This window comes from Sinocyclocheilus anshuiensis, unplaced genomic scaffold (assembly GCF_001515605.1).
Source record: "Sinocyclocheilus anshuiensis isolate Anshui unplaced genomic scaffold, SAMN03320099.WGS_v1.1 scaffold166, whole genome shotgun sequence".
NCBI classification, from domain to species: Eukaryota; Metazoa; Chordata; class Actinopteri; order Cypriniformes; family Cyprinidae; genus Sinocyclocheilus; species Sinocyclocheilus anshuiensis.
Window position 1 is genome coordinate 1,576,547 of NW_015546050.1, and position 15,549 is coordinate 1,592,095.

The following is a 15,549-nucleotide window of genomic DNA, read 5'->3' on the forward strand; positions in this document are numbered from 1 at the left end:
TCGTGTCCTGGCACTATCTGATGACTGACATCCGCGCCATCCGCAAAAGCAGTGTTGCCTCGGTACAAATCTTCTTTTTGCGGCCCCTGAGACGAAAGTTGTTTTAAAACCTTGGGAGCTGATACAGTAGTATAATGTTAATTTCCCTCCCTAGATCAAGACCCTATTGCCAGGTGATCACGAGCAGGTGCTGAGCAGCCTGCAGTCCCACTTTGAGGACTTCCTGAGGGACAGCGATGAATCGGAGGTTTTCACGGTGGCTGATTGTGCCCAGCTGGAAAAGGAGGTTCTGGCGTGTAAGGAGTACTATGAGGAACTCCTCAAATCTGCAGAGAGAGGCAAGTTACTGTACACACACACGTCCCCAGATACAACAATGGACAGCTATGACAGTAGCCAGTGGTGGGGGTAACGCATTCAGATTACTTTTTTTCAAATAACGAGTAAAGTATCGGATTACTTTTGAATTTACTACAAAATATCTGAGTTACTTTTTCAAATGCAAGTTACTTTGTTTTCCCATTTATTCGCTGAGACCTCTCCTGACCCCTTGTTGAGAGAAATAAGGAGTGAGGTGCAGAGGCAGAAGCACTTCCTGCAGCCTGAGGCTTATTCGTTTCATGTTTGGTGTGAAAGTGCCTTTACAGTTGCCAAAGATATAACTTTGTTATTTTTTTTTGTTATTAAAGAACAAATAAGCAAGACCAGCTCTGGTGACAAGATGTAACACAAAAGTAACGTAATGCATTACGATGCGTAATTCAGTAACGCAATTAGTTACTTTTTATGGAGCAACGCAATATTGCAATGCATTACTTTTAAATGTAACTTTCCCCAACACTGACAATGGCCATATCAGGCAACAGAGAATCGTTTAACTATATTCAAATTAGCAGTTACTGGTGCCACCAGACATACAGTATAGCATACATGCTTAAGAAACACGTGTTCTCCTAAGCTTATTAAGTAGAAAGTTTATACTATAAGGAATGATGTTTTATCCATTCACAGGTCTCCTCCTCAACATTAGAGAAATTAGAGAGCAAGGGTTTGTGGGAATGCATTTAAATTTAATCTGGAAGTTTAACTATTGATCATTTGTAATGCACCTGATTCCATTATTTAATTACTATGTACACTTTAAATATATGTTGGTTTTTGTTCTTGAAACAAACAAGTTCACTGTCTGGCACCTGTAATGTAAAAACGGAGTCCTGAAATATTGTCTGCCAGATTAATCGTCAACAAAACTGATCACAATTATATGCACATACACCAATGTTAAAGATTTATAAGATTAGTTGTGTTGTCACTAGTTACATTTTCAGTATATTTTCTCCAAGAAACAGAAACAGGCAAACAAATGCACAAAAAACTACAGATTATTGTTTGGACATGGAGTCTCAATGATGTACTCATCTTGAATGTATTGCCCTCTGGTGGTCAACAGAAGAACACGAGGAGTCCGTGTACAACCTCTTCATATCTGAGGTGCGTAACTTCCGCATGCGGGTGGAGGGTCATGAGGAACAGCTGATTCGGAAAATACGTACCCCGCTAGACAGAGACGACCTGCAGGAGTGTGTGCTGCGCATCACCGAACAGGAGGTTTGATCTTCCGCTTCATTTTTGTTCTCCTTTATTTTCACATAATACTTTAAAAAATACAAATAGTTAAATAATATATAAATAAATATAAAATATAATACGTTTTAGTGAGATAACCAATTTTTGGTACTAAGTTGGATCACCACTTCCAATGTAAAATCTGGACGCTGAAGCAAAATTGGTCCTTTCTCATTCATCCAGAAGAAGAAGGTAGAGCTAGATAGGTTGAAGGATGACCTAGAGTGCCTGAGAGAGAAGTGTGACGTTTTCCTCAGGCAAGCAGCTGCCTCTCCATCCGTCCCTACACTTTCCTCTGAGCTCAACATCCTCACGCAGAGCACAAACCAGGTCTACTCCATGTGCTGCATCTACCTGGAGAAGTGAGTATTAACTTTCTCCTCAAATGTGATGTTTTTGAAAGAGTTAAGAAGGGTGTTATTAAATAAACAGTTGGAGATGTGACCTAGTGGTTAGTAGATGTGCTGAGGTGCTCATGTAAGCATTGTGAATTTGAATGACACTTCCCAGTCCTATTCTCCCCTCTTCTTCACATCATCTTGTGTCTGCTCTCTGTTGTCCTTGTAAAATGTTCCCATTGTTAAACACTTCAAATTACCACTACCAGGCTAATGTAAATGTATCTTTACATTTAGTTTTTAATCTCTTGTTATGGACAGCACTAAAATATTTAATCAGCTGAAATCATTGCTATATAATCTGACTTGTTTGACTCAAATCATCTTCACTCAGGCTGAAGACAGTGAGTTTGGTGGTGAAGCACAGTCAGAGTGCCGAAGCTCTGGTCAAACTTTATGAAGCTAAGTTGTGCGAGGAGGATACAATCAATGCTAATATCAAATCTATCGATGGCGTCATGAGCACTCTTAAGGTAATAAAATCTCATTGTAACTTTGAAAATGTTGTCTCGATGATGGTTCAGCCATTAAACATCTTTGACTTAACACTGATGGTAATTTTTAGCAATGGAGGTCTGAAATCGATGAAAGACGTGAGGTATTCCATGACTTGGAGGACGAGCTGCAGAAGGCACGGGTGATCAGTGAGCGAATGTTCAAAACGCACAACGAGAGAGACTTTGATTTGGATTGGCACAAGGAGAAGGCCGACCAGCTCAAAGAACGATGGCAAAACATCCACTCTCAGATTGAAAACAGGTCATTAAGTTGATTCTTTCGCCCCTAGCTAATGCTGTGCTGCAGCGATAAGTGTGTTTCTCATTTATTTACCTTCATAATGTGTGATATATTGACTTTTCATGGTGTTTAGGCTCCGAGACCTGGAAGGCATCAGCAAGTCACTTAAGTACTACAAAGACACGTATAACAGCCTGGATGAATGGAGCAAAGAAATGGAAGCCAAGCAGCTCAAGGCCCAAGAGAATCAGCCCGAGGACAGCAAGGCGTTGGCCGAGTTCCTTAACCAGCAGAAAGTATGAAAAAAAAAAAGTTAAATCGTATTTATTCATATCATTTATTTGCACCAAATCCTAACATTGCCATTATTTCTAGGTTTTGGTCACAGAAATTGAACAAAAACAAAGCAAAATTGAGGAGTGCCAGAAGTATTCAGAGCAGTATGCAGTTGGAGTGAAAGTAAGACTAAATTATTGCTTTGAAATATTCTGACATAACAAAATATAAGGCACCATGGTAGACTGAGGTATGTGAATATTGTAGTGCTGTCAATCGATAAAAAAACAAAAACGAATTAATCGCACATTTCTCTGAAATTAATCGCGATTAATCCCACCTAACATTAAAGTTTTTAAATATACTTTTATATTGCAATAATTTCACATTCAATCTTCAAATTAATGAACAAAGAACATAAAACAGTATATTTTTTAAATATTTGTTTAATGGCATCTTTTTTTATGACTGAAGGCCAGTATCAATGATACCAATACTTATTTCTCTATAAAATCCACCCCCCACCTAATATTTAACCATTGACTATAGCCATTCAACATTACAGTATAATTGAGAGCTATCAATTTTAACATTTATTAAACTTTAAAAAATAACTTCTAATTTAAGTGAACTTTAAACAATCTTCACATAAACCCATTATAATAAATGTCATATTTACTTGTGCCCTCAGCAGAAATATACAGAAATTGAAGTTATCAAACACTAAATTCTAAATTAAATATAGATGAATCATTAAAACTTTTTTTAAATCTTTTTTTTTTCTTTGTCCTTTGATTAATAGACATCACAGCAGCTGGTTATTAGGTTGTTTTGGCTGTTATTTCTTTAAGAGCTGCCGCTGCTGAACGTGACGCGGATCTGACACGCATCATATTTTCTCTCAAATATTTTTACCTTTTCTGACCCACTTCAGGTCTTAAAGGGTCTACTAAAGAGCTGACGAGTTGAATTGGGTGTGTTAGATGAGTGAGACAGTGCTGGGCTGCTCCAGGAGCTTGACTCGAGCCTGGCGCTGAAGTGAAGTGGAGCGGGCATCGGAAACGTCTCCTGTTCTCAGTCGTTCTGCGACTGAATAAATGCACTTCTTGTTAAGAGAAAAAGTGACAAGCAGCAGTTGTGAGTGGGGTGGCCAACTATTTTTAACGCGGTTAACTGAAAAAAATTAATCGCCTGCGTTAACGCGCTAATTTTGACACCACTAGAATATTGTAATCATTCAGTACCATACTGTCCCATAGTACCATTATTGTACTTTGCCCATTAGTAAGACTTCATCCCCAACGAAACCAATAAAATAGATACTAAAATAGTAAAATGGCAATTAAGTATATGGTAAAATAAAGTTATTTAACTGAATAATATTTGTTCCTCGTCTTTAAGGACTATGAACTGCAGTTGATGACTTACAGAGCCATGGTTGACTCTCAGCATAAGTCTCCAGTGAAGAGAAGGAAGATGCAGAGTTCCTCTGACGTCATCCAGCAAGAGGTACGAGAGGAAACAGGGATTTTTGTCATTTTGGCATTCATTTGAGTATTTGTGAGCATTTTTTGTTTGTTTCCCTCTTCAGTTTATGGACCTTCGAACACGTTACACAGCCCTGGTTACTCTGATGACGCAGTATGTGAAGTTTGCCGGTGAAACACTGAAGAGGGCGGAAGAGGATGAGGTAGGACATTTGTTGACTTATTCCTTAACGCTTCATCCAGTAGTGTTAATTAGCATTCGTATAGTAGGTGAAATGCTGTTATTGCATGCTATTTAGCAAGACTGTGCTTCCAGCCATTTTTCATTCACCAGTGACACATCAGAACAACGACATACATACTAACAACATACAAAAACACATGTTTATTAAACTTTGCTGGTGGTTCCTGCAATACAAAATGTTCCTCAGTGCTTGGACATTTATTTTGATACAAAATAGCACATATGGCTGTATTTTGTATCACTGCTGGTGACCTTGTATCTTGGGAAAGCATGTCCTGGAAACATGCTGAAGAGTACATGCCAATACGTGGTGGTGGTGGTGGTATTTTTTCAAGCTTTTATTGGTAAGTGGGCAAGAACCGCCTTTTCTCCTCCAGGTGGTTGACTGGAAGATGACTGTGTCTTTCATTTCAGAGGAGGAAGTCATTGGAAAATGCAGAGTACTTGAGCTGGACTGAGAGCATAGAGCTGCAGAAATCTGCAAGTGAAGAGGAGATCGCCAGGCTTAGGCGTCAGGTACTGGACCTCGAGGCTTCGCTGTCTAACAGGCAACAGCAGCTGGACATCCTGGGGGCAGACCTTGAGATGCAGAAAAAGTCAATCGAGGACTTAACCTTACATAAATCAAAAGCTGAGTATGAGGCTCAGAAATACCGTGTTGAACTAGAAGGTGTGATCAAAAGCAAGGGTTCCATGGAGCAAGAGTTGAATCGTGCTCGACAGCAGGTTCAGCAGTCAGAGGCCAAACAGGCCTCGCTGGAAGAGAGCCTCCGCAACCTTATAAAAAGCATAGAAGAGAGCACATTAGCCCGTAAGAAGCTGGAAGATCATTTACGTCGCAAGGACAGTGATGTACAGGGCCTGGAGGAGCATAGTCGCACGTTAGAGCGAGAAATTAGGGCTAAGGAAGACGCCGAGGCAGAGCTTCTAAGCCAAGTGAGAATCATGGAAATGGATCTGGCCCACCAGTCAGAAGTCAGGATGATGCCAAGTGAATCCAGGTTGGGTTTCTCCAAAGAAGGTGCACAACTGGCATCTTTTAAAACCAGTTCTTCAATAATCCATTCTGAATCTGAGGCAGAAGTCCTACAGCGCAAAATGGAGGAGCTCATTATGGGCAAGAAGCGAGCTGAGACTGAAATCAAGTCCTTGAAATCCGAATTGAACTCAATTATTGTCCACAAAACTGTGGCTGAGGAGAAAGCTCAACGTTTCAAAGAACTCTTGGATGAAGCAAACAACAGGCTTTTGAAGCTACAAGTGGAAATGGATGCAGATAGGTCCAACATGAGACAGAAATCAGAGGAGTTGAGACAAGAAACTTCTGAACTAAAGAAGTCTGTCTATGTGTATCAAGAACAAATCAAGTCTTTCCAAAGAGACAAATCTGCTCTGGAGCAAAGAGTGCTGTTCCAGAAGACAGAGGTCGATGGTCTAAAAGACCAGCTCAAAGTCAATCAAGGAAAACTTCTACAGTGGACCTCTTTGGAACAGGAGAGCACTCATAAGTTGAGGTGCCTGGAAGACGAGTTGTCTTCCAAACAGTCTGAGGTAGAGCAGATGACATTCAAGGTGAATGAACTTAACAGAAAGAATCAATTATTGGAAAGTGATACCCGTCATCTTAAGGTAAGTATTGAGTCAATCCAGCAGGACAAATCACATGCTGACCAAAAGATTAAAACCCTGAAAGGTGAGGCAGAGGTTTTGAAGGAGCAACTGCAGAGAGCCAAAGACGAAATCAATCTGAAGACCAGAACAGAGAAGGAAGCTCAACTCAAAATCAAAAACCTTGAACTAGAGCTTCAGAAATGTTCCTTGCAAGTGACCCAGCTTACCAAGAAAGTAGAAGAACTGAAGAAGATTAACATGGAGACTGAACGGTCCATTAAAAATGTGAAAGTTCAACTTGATAGAGCATCCATTGAGATTGACAGTAAGGAACAGCAAATTAATATACTCAGATCCCAGGCAGAAAGTGCAAAATCTCAGGTAAAAATTGTTGAAAAGGAACTTCTGAACAAAACACAGGTATCTCATGAGCTTCAAATCAGACTTAAAGATTACAACGAAGAAGCCAAAAAGACAGCCGAGCTGCAGCAGAAGATCAAGTCTCTAACGTTGACCATCACCAACTATGAAAAAGATATTTCAAATCTCAAAGCAGAGCTGAGTTCTATAACCACTGAGAGGAATCTGGCTAATCAGAAGGTTCAGGAACATAAAGTCGAGATAAATAACCTGAACATGGCTTTAAAAAAAGCCATAGGAGAATCTCAAAGGGAGTCGTCTGAAGGTAAAAAGAGCTTGTCAAAAGTTCGAGAACTTGAAAATGAGCTTTTGAAATGTAAGCAGACAATTAGTAGGATCAGTGGAAGTTCAGAGAAGGCCACAGTAAGCCTGAAACAGGACATTTCATCCCTTCAGAGGGATAAGCAAACTGCTGACCAGAAGTTACAGGTTTTAAAATGTGAATTTGATGATATTAGTTCCACTCTAAAAAGAACAAAAGATGAGCTACAGCGAGTGACTGACGAAAACAGGTTAAGTCAGTCCAAACTCAAAGAACTGGAGGCAGAACTCCAAAGGAAAAGTTCTGTTATGCGAGAATTGAGCTCAAGCGCAGATAAATCTGTACTGAATTTAAAACAAGAACTAGTCACTTTTCAGAAGGATAGGAATGCTGCAGAAGACAGAATCACAAGTTTAACTCTGCAGACGTCAGAGCTGAAGCAGAAGTTGAGACAAACCCAGGAAGAGCTTAAACAGAAGCAAAATCAAACAGCAGCTGCTGAGTTGAGATCACAGAAGCTTGCTGAACAATTGGACAACTGTAAAAAGATGCTTAACGATCTCAAAGGCAAACTCGACTTACAAAAGAAAGGCTATGAGACTCAACTGCAGCTAGTGCAGGCTGAAATGGTGCAAAAGCTTTCGCTGCAGGAATCACGCTTAAAGTTGGAGCATGAGAGGAAATTAAAGGAGCACTCACATACTGTGGAAAGTGCTGAGAGAGACAACAAGCACCTGTCTCAAGAAGTGGAGAAGCTGAAAACATTAACTTCTAATGCAACAAAAGCAAAGCAAGAGGCTGAAGAACACCTCTGCAACGTACGCATGCAGTTGGATGAATCTGACAGGCAGAGGGGAATACTTGACCTTGAACTTCTCAAAGCAAAATCAAAGATTTCTGAGTTAGAAACGGAAAAAATCAGAGTGAAATCCAGTATTTTTCAACTTGACAATATTCACAAAGACAGCTCAAACGACATATCAAGGTTTAAGCAAATGTTGACAGAGACTGAGCAGAAATTGGGCATCTCAGAAAGGGAAGCAAGATCTCTAAAGGAACAGATTGTTTCGTACATCAGTGAAATTAAGTCTCTACAGGAGAAGAATCTGAAGCTTGAGATAGCAGTCAATTCTGAGAAGAAGCAGCTAAAAGAATTGGAGGCACTCGGACATGCCAGTCATCAGTGTGCTAAAGATGAAGAGCTGGCAAAGCTAAAGACTGAACTTCAGCTGACTCAGATAACTGTTGTGTCATATGAAGAAGCGAAAAGGAACATGGAGGAGGAACTCAAGAAAATGAAAATGAGCTCTGAGGTACGACTTCAAGTGTATTCAGTTTTGTAAAACTGTCATTTCCTGATGTGTTTTAACAATGTGCAGAGACAGCTATAATTAAGGGTGCTCTCACACTTGGTTCCGTTGCTTGGTCCGAACCAGAGTTCAGTTACTCCCCCTCTATTCTATGCACACCTGTTTTTTGTGGGTCAGAACCATGGCACGCTTGCGTCATCAAGGCGGCAGCTGTTTACACTTGTTAGGTAACGGCAACACTGAACAAAGCAAAAAAATATATAGGGTTGCTTGCCTCACTTTTGTACCTTGGTCTGTTTACCATTAATGTTCTGCAAAAGTTCTAGAGAAGTCAGTTTCTGTTGGAGGCGAGCGATTTGACCAATCATAGCTCATTAGGGCTGTCAAAATGGCTGAAAAACTAAATTCGAATTTTTTACTTAAATATTATCAATATTCAAATTATATTCGAATTTAAAAGGCATAATTTCAGTTAGGGGAAAAAAAAAGCTTTTGGCTTCTCTCCTGAGGCCACAAGAGGGCGCATCGAAAAAAATATTATGCACATTTCTTCAAAGCATAATAAAATAACAAAAATATTATGCACGTTTCTTCAAAGCATAATAAAATAACACGACTGTCTTTGAAAAAAGTGCATAATGTTTAAAATAATTAATTATATATGGTTTATAAACCATGTATAATGAATAAAGTTACTTAAGCAATTAGAAACAAAACAGCATCATGCATGTATGTATAGTTTAATACAAAGGACCGAAAACCAATCAAAAAGAGTACTTTCTTCATTTAAAAACTTGAGATGCAGTGGGATGGGGAAAACCAAGCAATAAAGTCTTGAGACATGTTTTTTAAAAGTTGAACTTACATTAATTTTACATAGCTTTCTAAACATGCGGCTCTCTTCTACAAGACGCGAGTGCAACGGTGATAGATGTCCCTCTAGAAAATGCGATAAATATGCATTCTGTGTGAACGACTTGGTTTCTGTTTTGACATAAACAACATCTTCCTCGCATTGATTGTTCTCTTTTTCTGCAATATTTTGAATGAACAACGTAGCAGCGCCGCATCTAGTGGGTTCAACTGGATAGGCTAACAAAAGCATTAAAATGCAATGACACTTAAATCGTCGTCGCATTTCGTGCGCCACTGACAAGGCTGCCTGACACACACTTAAAATTCGAATGCAACGTTTTTGCATTCGAATTTGGATTTTTATTTTATATTCGACGAATATTCGAAATTTGAAAAAAATGTTGACAGCCCTATAGCTCATAAATAGCGGTTAATTTCCAGAGATTGTCTTACTATAGGGAGATGAGAGGTTCTGTATTACTTACTATTGGAGAAAGCGTAACGGTCAACTTGGATAACGTGTACCTTAATAACCAATCACATTACAGCCTTGATGTCATTGAATTTCAGTCAGAGTTGTGTGACACTCAGTTGCTGTTTACAGATACCATAGGAATAAATGAGAAGTGCCGTAAGCTGAATCCCACCTGTCGCAAAAAGTCAGTGACTTCTCTTATAAAACAGCATTTTATTTTCAGTGTAAACTCTAAAAATAGTTCAATCCAAAAATATTGCTTAGAGTAAAACATGTTGAAGATTAGCCGATACGCTGTCGATTCATTAAATGATAAGCTGTTTATTCAGCTTAGTGAAGACTCTCCTCCATTGACATCCATTAAAAAAACAGCCTCTGGTCTCCTTTCCCACGTACTGCCAAAGCGGAAGCGTTAGCATTAGCCGTTATGCTTTTTGGCTAAAGGTTGCAGGCTTGCCTTCCAGTGGCTTTGTTCATTTCTGCAATTAAGGACAATTGCATTCAGATCAGCAGCAAACCGTACTGGATTCCACATGAACCATACCATAGTTTGAAAAACAGTGTTCACATCATCCAAATGAACCAAATTCTGACAACAAGCAAACCCAAGTGTCATTTGATAGTTGACCTCTCTTTTACAGAATTTGATAATCAATTGCAAATTTATTGCTGCCATGATCACTATAATTACAATTCTGTTTACCACCTGCTTACCCCAGATAGTGATAGTGCAATGTTAATTTCAGCATGTAAATAATTCTCACTTTTGTGAATAAAAGCATTAGAAGATGGGGGAGAAGGGCAGAAAGGAAACAATAATTATTTGTTGCAGTTCTGTTGATGCAGAAATTACACACTTCACCTTATTTCTTGCCTAAATATTTATTAATATATAAATGTATAAAAGTAATGCATTTATTATATAATGAAATATATTTATTAAAAATGTACACTTATTCTGACATATTTTCATGCACTAATAGCATAAATGATCTCATGCTTGCAGATAGCTACACTGGAAAAGGAAAAAGTGCTGGAGGAGCTACGAAAAGTAAAGCAAAGCAAACTGCAAGTGATCAATGAGAGAACGCTGGAATATGCTACCAAGGCAACAGAAAATCCAGTTTCACTCCAGAATTCAAATGCTTTTGAACTACACAAAAACCAAGTGATGGCTGGTAACAGTCAGAGTGAGATGACTGACACTATACTTGGGAAAAGCTCAGTGTCTGATAAAGGCAGGTCTGGTAAAAGTCAGACTGTTTCATTCGATATCATTGATTCTGATTCCTCCATCGATCTTGCTTCTGGCTCGCCTGTAACAAGTAAATCAAAAGTGCTAAAAATGGAGTCTTCTTCCAATAAAATTCAAGGTCTCAGAGGACAGATAAGTATTAAAAAGTTGGTAAAAACTAAAATAATTACTCAGGAAATTGCACTCAACTTGCAAACAGGCCTCATCACTATAGAGGAGATAGAAGCATCACTTGCTCAATTCATTGGTAAACCATCCTCAATTGCAGGTGTTTACATGGAGTCAAGCAAGAAAAAGCTGTCCTTCCTAGATGCTGCTGCAGGAGGATTTATATCTAAAACCTATGCCATTGAGTTTCTGGAAGCACAAGCTGCCACAGGATGCATCATTGATCCTATGACAGGTGAAGCTTACTCGCCGTCAGATGCTTTTGAGAAAGATATCATTACTGGGGATCTCAAGGACAAAATAACTGAAGCTTACAAAGCAGTCAGTGGTTATACTCATGCTGGGAAGATTTTTTCAGTGTTTCAAGCTATGGAGGAGAGAATTCTAGACAGGCATCGAGGTAAAGCATTAATAGAAACGCAGATCGCTACTGGAGGGTTGATTCACCCACTGATTGGAATTAGGGTACCCATGGATTGTGCGCTAGAGCAGGGGCTTGTAAATCAAGCCACCCTTCAAAGTCTCTATGATCCAGTCAGCAACCCAAAAGATTTTCACTTCGCAGAAACAGGGCAGAAGGCGTACTATAGCGAACTGCTCAGAATCTGTGTGTATGATGTCCATGGTGGAGTATATCTTCTTCCTTTTGGTGACCAGCATCTGTACACCCTCTCACCATCCAGCAAACACAGGATATCGGTCATCGACACTTCTAATGGTGCGAAAATGTCAGCCTACGAAGCATATAAGGCCGGCCACATTGACAAGAGAACTTACCTATTTCTCTCACAACAAGAGAGCGAATGGCAAGAGATAACAATCATGGACTCAAGTAGGAACCTTCTACACATCCTAACAGACCCTAAGAGTGGGCGGCAGCTTTGCATTGAAAATGCTCTTAGTCTGAAAATACTCCAAATGGAAGAGCTCAACAGCTACCGGAGTGGTCAGCTCAGTATTTCTGAGCTCGCTGATCTTTTGATTTCCAGAAGAGTTGTCTTTAAAGTTCCAAACAGTCCCGTTGCAGGACTCTGGGATGTTTCTTTGAAGAAACGACTCCCGGTTTTCAAAGGACACCAGCAGAACCTTGTGGACCGACTCACCGCGCTGAGGTTGCTAGAAGCTCAGGCTTGCACTGGAGGCATCTGTGATCCAGCATCTGGAGAAAGGGTTCTGGTTAAAGAAGCACAACATCGAGGACTCTTGGATGAAGGTTTTGCCAGACAGCTCCAGCAATGTGAGCAAGCCTATTATGGTATCATTCACCCTCAGAATGGAAAGACTTTGACTGTGGCCCAGGCGATGCAAGAGAACCTTTTCCCGAAAGATGTTGGAGTGAAGTGTCTTGAGTTTCAACTGGCGACTGGTGGGCTCATTAACCCAGAGAGCCAAGAGAGAGTCTCTTTGGAGGATGCGATACAGAATTGCTTGATCGACAAAGCAACTGCTGCACATCTTCAACATGACAATTCCCATTCGAAATGTATCACCTGCCTCAAAACCAAGCGAAAAATGTCTTTCAAGGAAGCTCTAGAAAAGAGTGTCTTTGACAGCCACACTGGGTTTGTCCTTCTTGAAGCAACAAAACCCCATAGTACTGGCAATACTTCATCGTTCCAATACTTCTGGACCTATCGGCACTTCTGATATGGTTCTGGACAGTGTCTTTCTAATATCAGGCCATTTTTGGTGAATGGCAGAAAAAGTAATTGACACGTCCCTTTGTGGTGGAGCATTATCTAAAATAAAATATTTATTTTTTATTTAAGATATCTAAGTCATGTTGGTGAAAATGGGAGACTTTAAATGTGGGTTTTTTTCTACTGTAAGATGTTATTTAAAAATGTCTTGTATCCTTTTTTTTTTCTTTTCAATGGCATTTTTAATTTATTGTCAAGCAGGCTTCCATGTAAAATGGCTGGGAGCTTATAGACCTGCTGATTTCATGTTGTATATTGTATCCAAACATAGACATTATTTTGTTAATTATGAAAGTTTTACATTGTTTTCTAATCCACCATACAATTTTTTCCCCAATGATTTTAGAGGTCTGTTGAGGATGAGAAGAAAGAGCATGGCGATAAGATTAACAAGTTGTTAAATTGGATGAAAACGAATCCAAACAAAGATGGAAAGGCTCAAAGTGATAGCAAACCCAGCACTGAGGGCACTAGTAAGCCCCAGGTAAACAAGTCAAACTACCTGATTGTTTTTTCATTGTTTTGTTCAACAGGTCTTCAGCTCTGGATCTTACAGGTTAATTCATCTGTAGCTGTTTTAATGTCAGCATTTTGTCAACATAGTGAGCATTTCAGGGAACTGCTTTCATCATTTCCAAACGTTGCTAATGTCAAACACATCAGAACATACACATTTCCATTGTTTTGTTTCTGAATAAAGATATTATTGTGTATCTCTTCATATTTTTGTGTTGTCACATACTTGTTACTTGCTTCTGTTATCCACCCACATTTCACAGAAAGTATTTACCCATAAAGTATCTACCCATTCATTTCAAGTAGTAATTGATATAATCACAATAATCACTATTTTGTTAGATCACATCTGGATCAGTCATCAGGTCACATCCTATTTTTCACGGTTACACAAGGGACAACAGTGATAATCCAGTAAACATGTATCCATAAGTACACATGTGGCTCAGTCAGATACATTTACAACGTACATGTACAGTGTGATAAACTGTACAAATTACACTGGACATTAAATCACTGCATTTTTTGGTGGTTATGAAATTCCCTGCTTCAGTGATGCTGTTATATCTCTACATTTCATCACTCATTTTGGAGTGCTGCTTGGTTGTCAGAGCCAAGTAATGTAGGTGGTAACTGTTCTGTTGACTGACCCAAAGCAGAGAACAATTTACATGCCATGTAAAATAAACTGTTTCTCAAATTAGAAAGTTGTCTGAATGACCATTCATCCATCTACAATGTCACATCCCTAATGACAGACCTTCTTCCATATACGTTTCCAAACAAAAGATTTATAACTCAATCCTGATGTTTAAATAAACATGGCAACATGTCTCTAAAAATACACTGGGATCCAAAAGTCTGAGGCCACTTGTGGAAATGCTTGTATTTTAAATTTTCTGTCCATTACAACCATATTATCGGCATAACAATTTGAGTGGAAAGCATTACAGAAAAAATGACATGAATTTCAGAATCTGTATTAAGTGTATCCCCCCTTTTTGCTTTAATATCACAAACTCCATACGTGTATGTAGAACTTGATGATCATGTCATCCAGCATGATTTGTGTATGTTCCCAAGAGCACTTTTATTCAATAACTTTTGTACAAAGAAGTTCACATGGTCACAAACTTGATCATTTATCTATAAATGATTACATAATAAATTAGAATATCGGGGTGGTTTAGTGGCTAGCACTGTCACCTCACAGCAAGAAGGTTCCTGGTTCAAGTCCCGGTTGAGTCAGGAGGCCTTTCTGTGTGGAGTTTGCATGTTCTCCTTGTGACTGGGTGCTCTGGTTTCTCCCACAATCCAAAGACATGCAGAATAGGAGACACTGGATGGCACAAACCATCTTTTGGCGTTAAAATAGTACGGTCAGGATTTACTAAAGATGCGCAGTGAAGAATTAGCTCTGAAAAGGCGTGGACACAGTTATTTAAGCGCGTGACCTTACTGAATATGCATTTGTAGGAGTTTACCTTTCAAAAAAACATGTCTGAAAGCAGACGCTAATTTGCGCTACTCTTTTTAGATTGTGTTGGTCATTATGGAAATGATCTGGCTGCATCTGTGTTCTTTCATTTATGCATTGTTAGTAAATCACCCGCAGAAATTTACACTCCCATTAGCGTTTTTTTTGGAATTGCGCTCTTACGCCAATTTGCCCTGTTTCGTAAACCTGGCCCTAAATTGTCTGTTGTCCAGAATTTTCCCCCACTTTTGGCCTGAGATGCTGGGATAGTCTCCAGCATCCCAGTGACCCTACAGAGGATAAGCCGTTTGGAAAATGTCTTATAAACATATAAGATAAAATCATGGAATTTGTTTTCAAATGTTCAATAGTATCATGTCCCCCACATTTTCTGCAAATTGTATGACTAATGGTTCAGTAAACATTTATCTGATTTCAAATGGTTAAATGGGCTACAGTAGATGTTGGATGAAGTGGTTTTCAAAGTGCAGTTGAAGTTATCTTACAGGAACACTCCACTATTTTTGAAAATAGGCTCATTTTCCAACGCCCCTAGAGTTAAACAGTTGAGTTTTACCGTTTTCGAATCCATTCAGCTGATCTCCGGGTCTGGCGGTAGCACTTTTAGCTGTAGCTTAGCATAGATCATTGAATCTGATTAGACCGTTAGCATCTCGCTCAAAAATGACCAAAGAGTTTGTGCAATGATATTACGCAGCGCCTGAAAATAG

At 39.3% G+C, this 15,549-nt stretch overlaps 1 protein-coding gene across 1 annotated transcript in view; it reads left to right on the top strand.

The window, feature by feature from the left end:
• Positions 1 to 15,549, top strand: part of LOC107699120 (dystonin-like) — a 174,091-nt gene that overhangs the window by 81,994 nt on the left and 76,548 nt on the right. The window contains exons 27-39 of the mRNA XM_016500293.1: positions 1 to 62; positions 155 to 338; positions 1,451 to 1,608; positions 1,810 to 1,988; positions 2,359 to 2,497; positions 2,590 to 2,783; positions 2,896 to 3,058; positions 3,138 to 3,221; positions 4,440 to 4,547; positions 4,630 to 4,728; positions 5,184 to 8,375; positions 10,709 to 12,769; positions 13,172 to 13,309. Coding sequence (XP_016355779.1) covers positions 1 to 62; positions 155 to 338; positions 1,451 to 1,608; positions 1,810 to 1,988; positions 2,359 to 2,497; positions 2,590 to 2,783; positions 2,896 to 3,058; positions 3,138 to 3,221; positions 4,440 to 4,547; positions 4,630 to 4,728; positions 5,184 to 8,375; positions 10,709 to 12,769; positions 13,172 to 13,309 — 6,761 coding nt within the window. The remainder of the gene's footprint in view (positions 63 to 154; positions 339 to 1,450; positions 1,609 to 1,809; positions 1,989 to 2,358; positions 2,498 to 2,589; positions 2,784 to 2,895; positions 3,059 to 3,137; positions 3,222 to 4,439; positions 4,548 to 4,629; positions 4,729 to 5,183; positions 8,376 to 10,708; positions 12,770 to 13,171; positions 13,310 to 15,549) is intronic.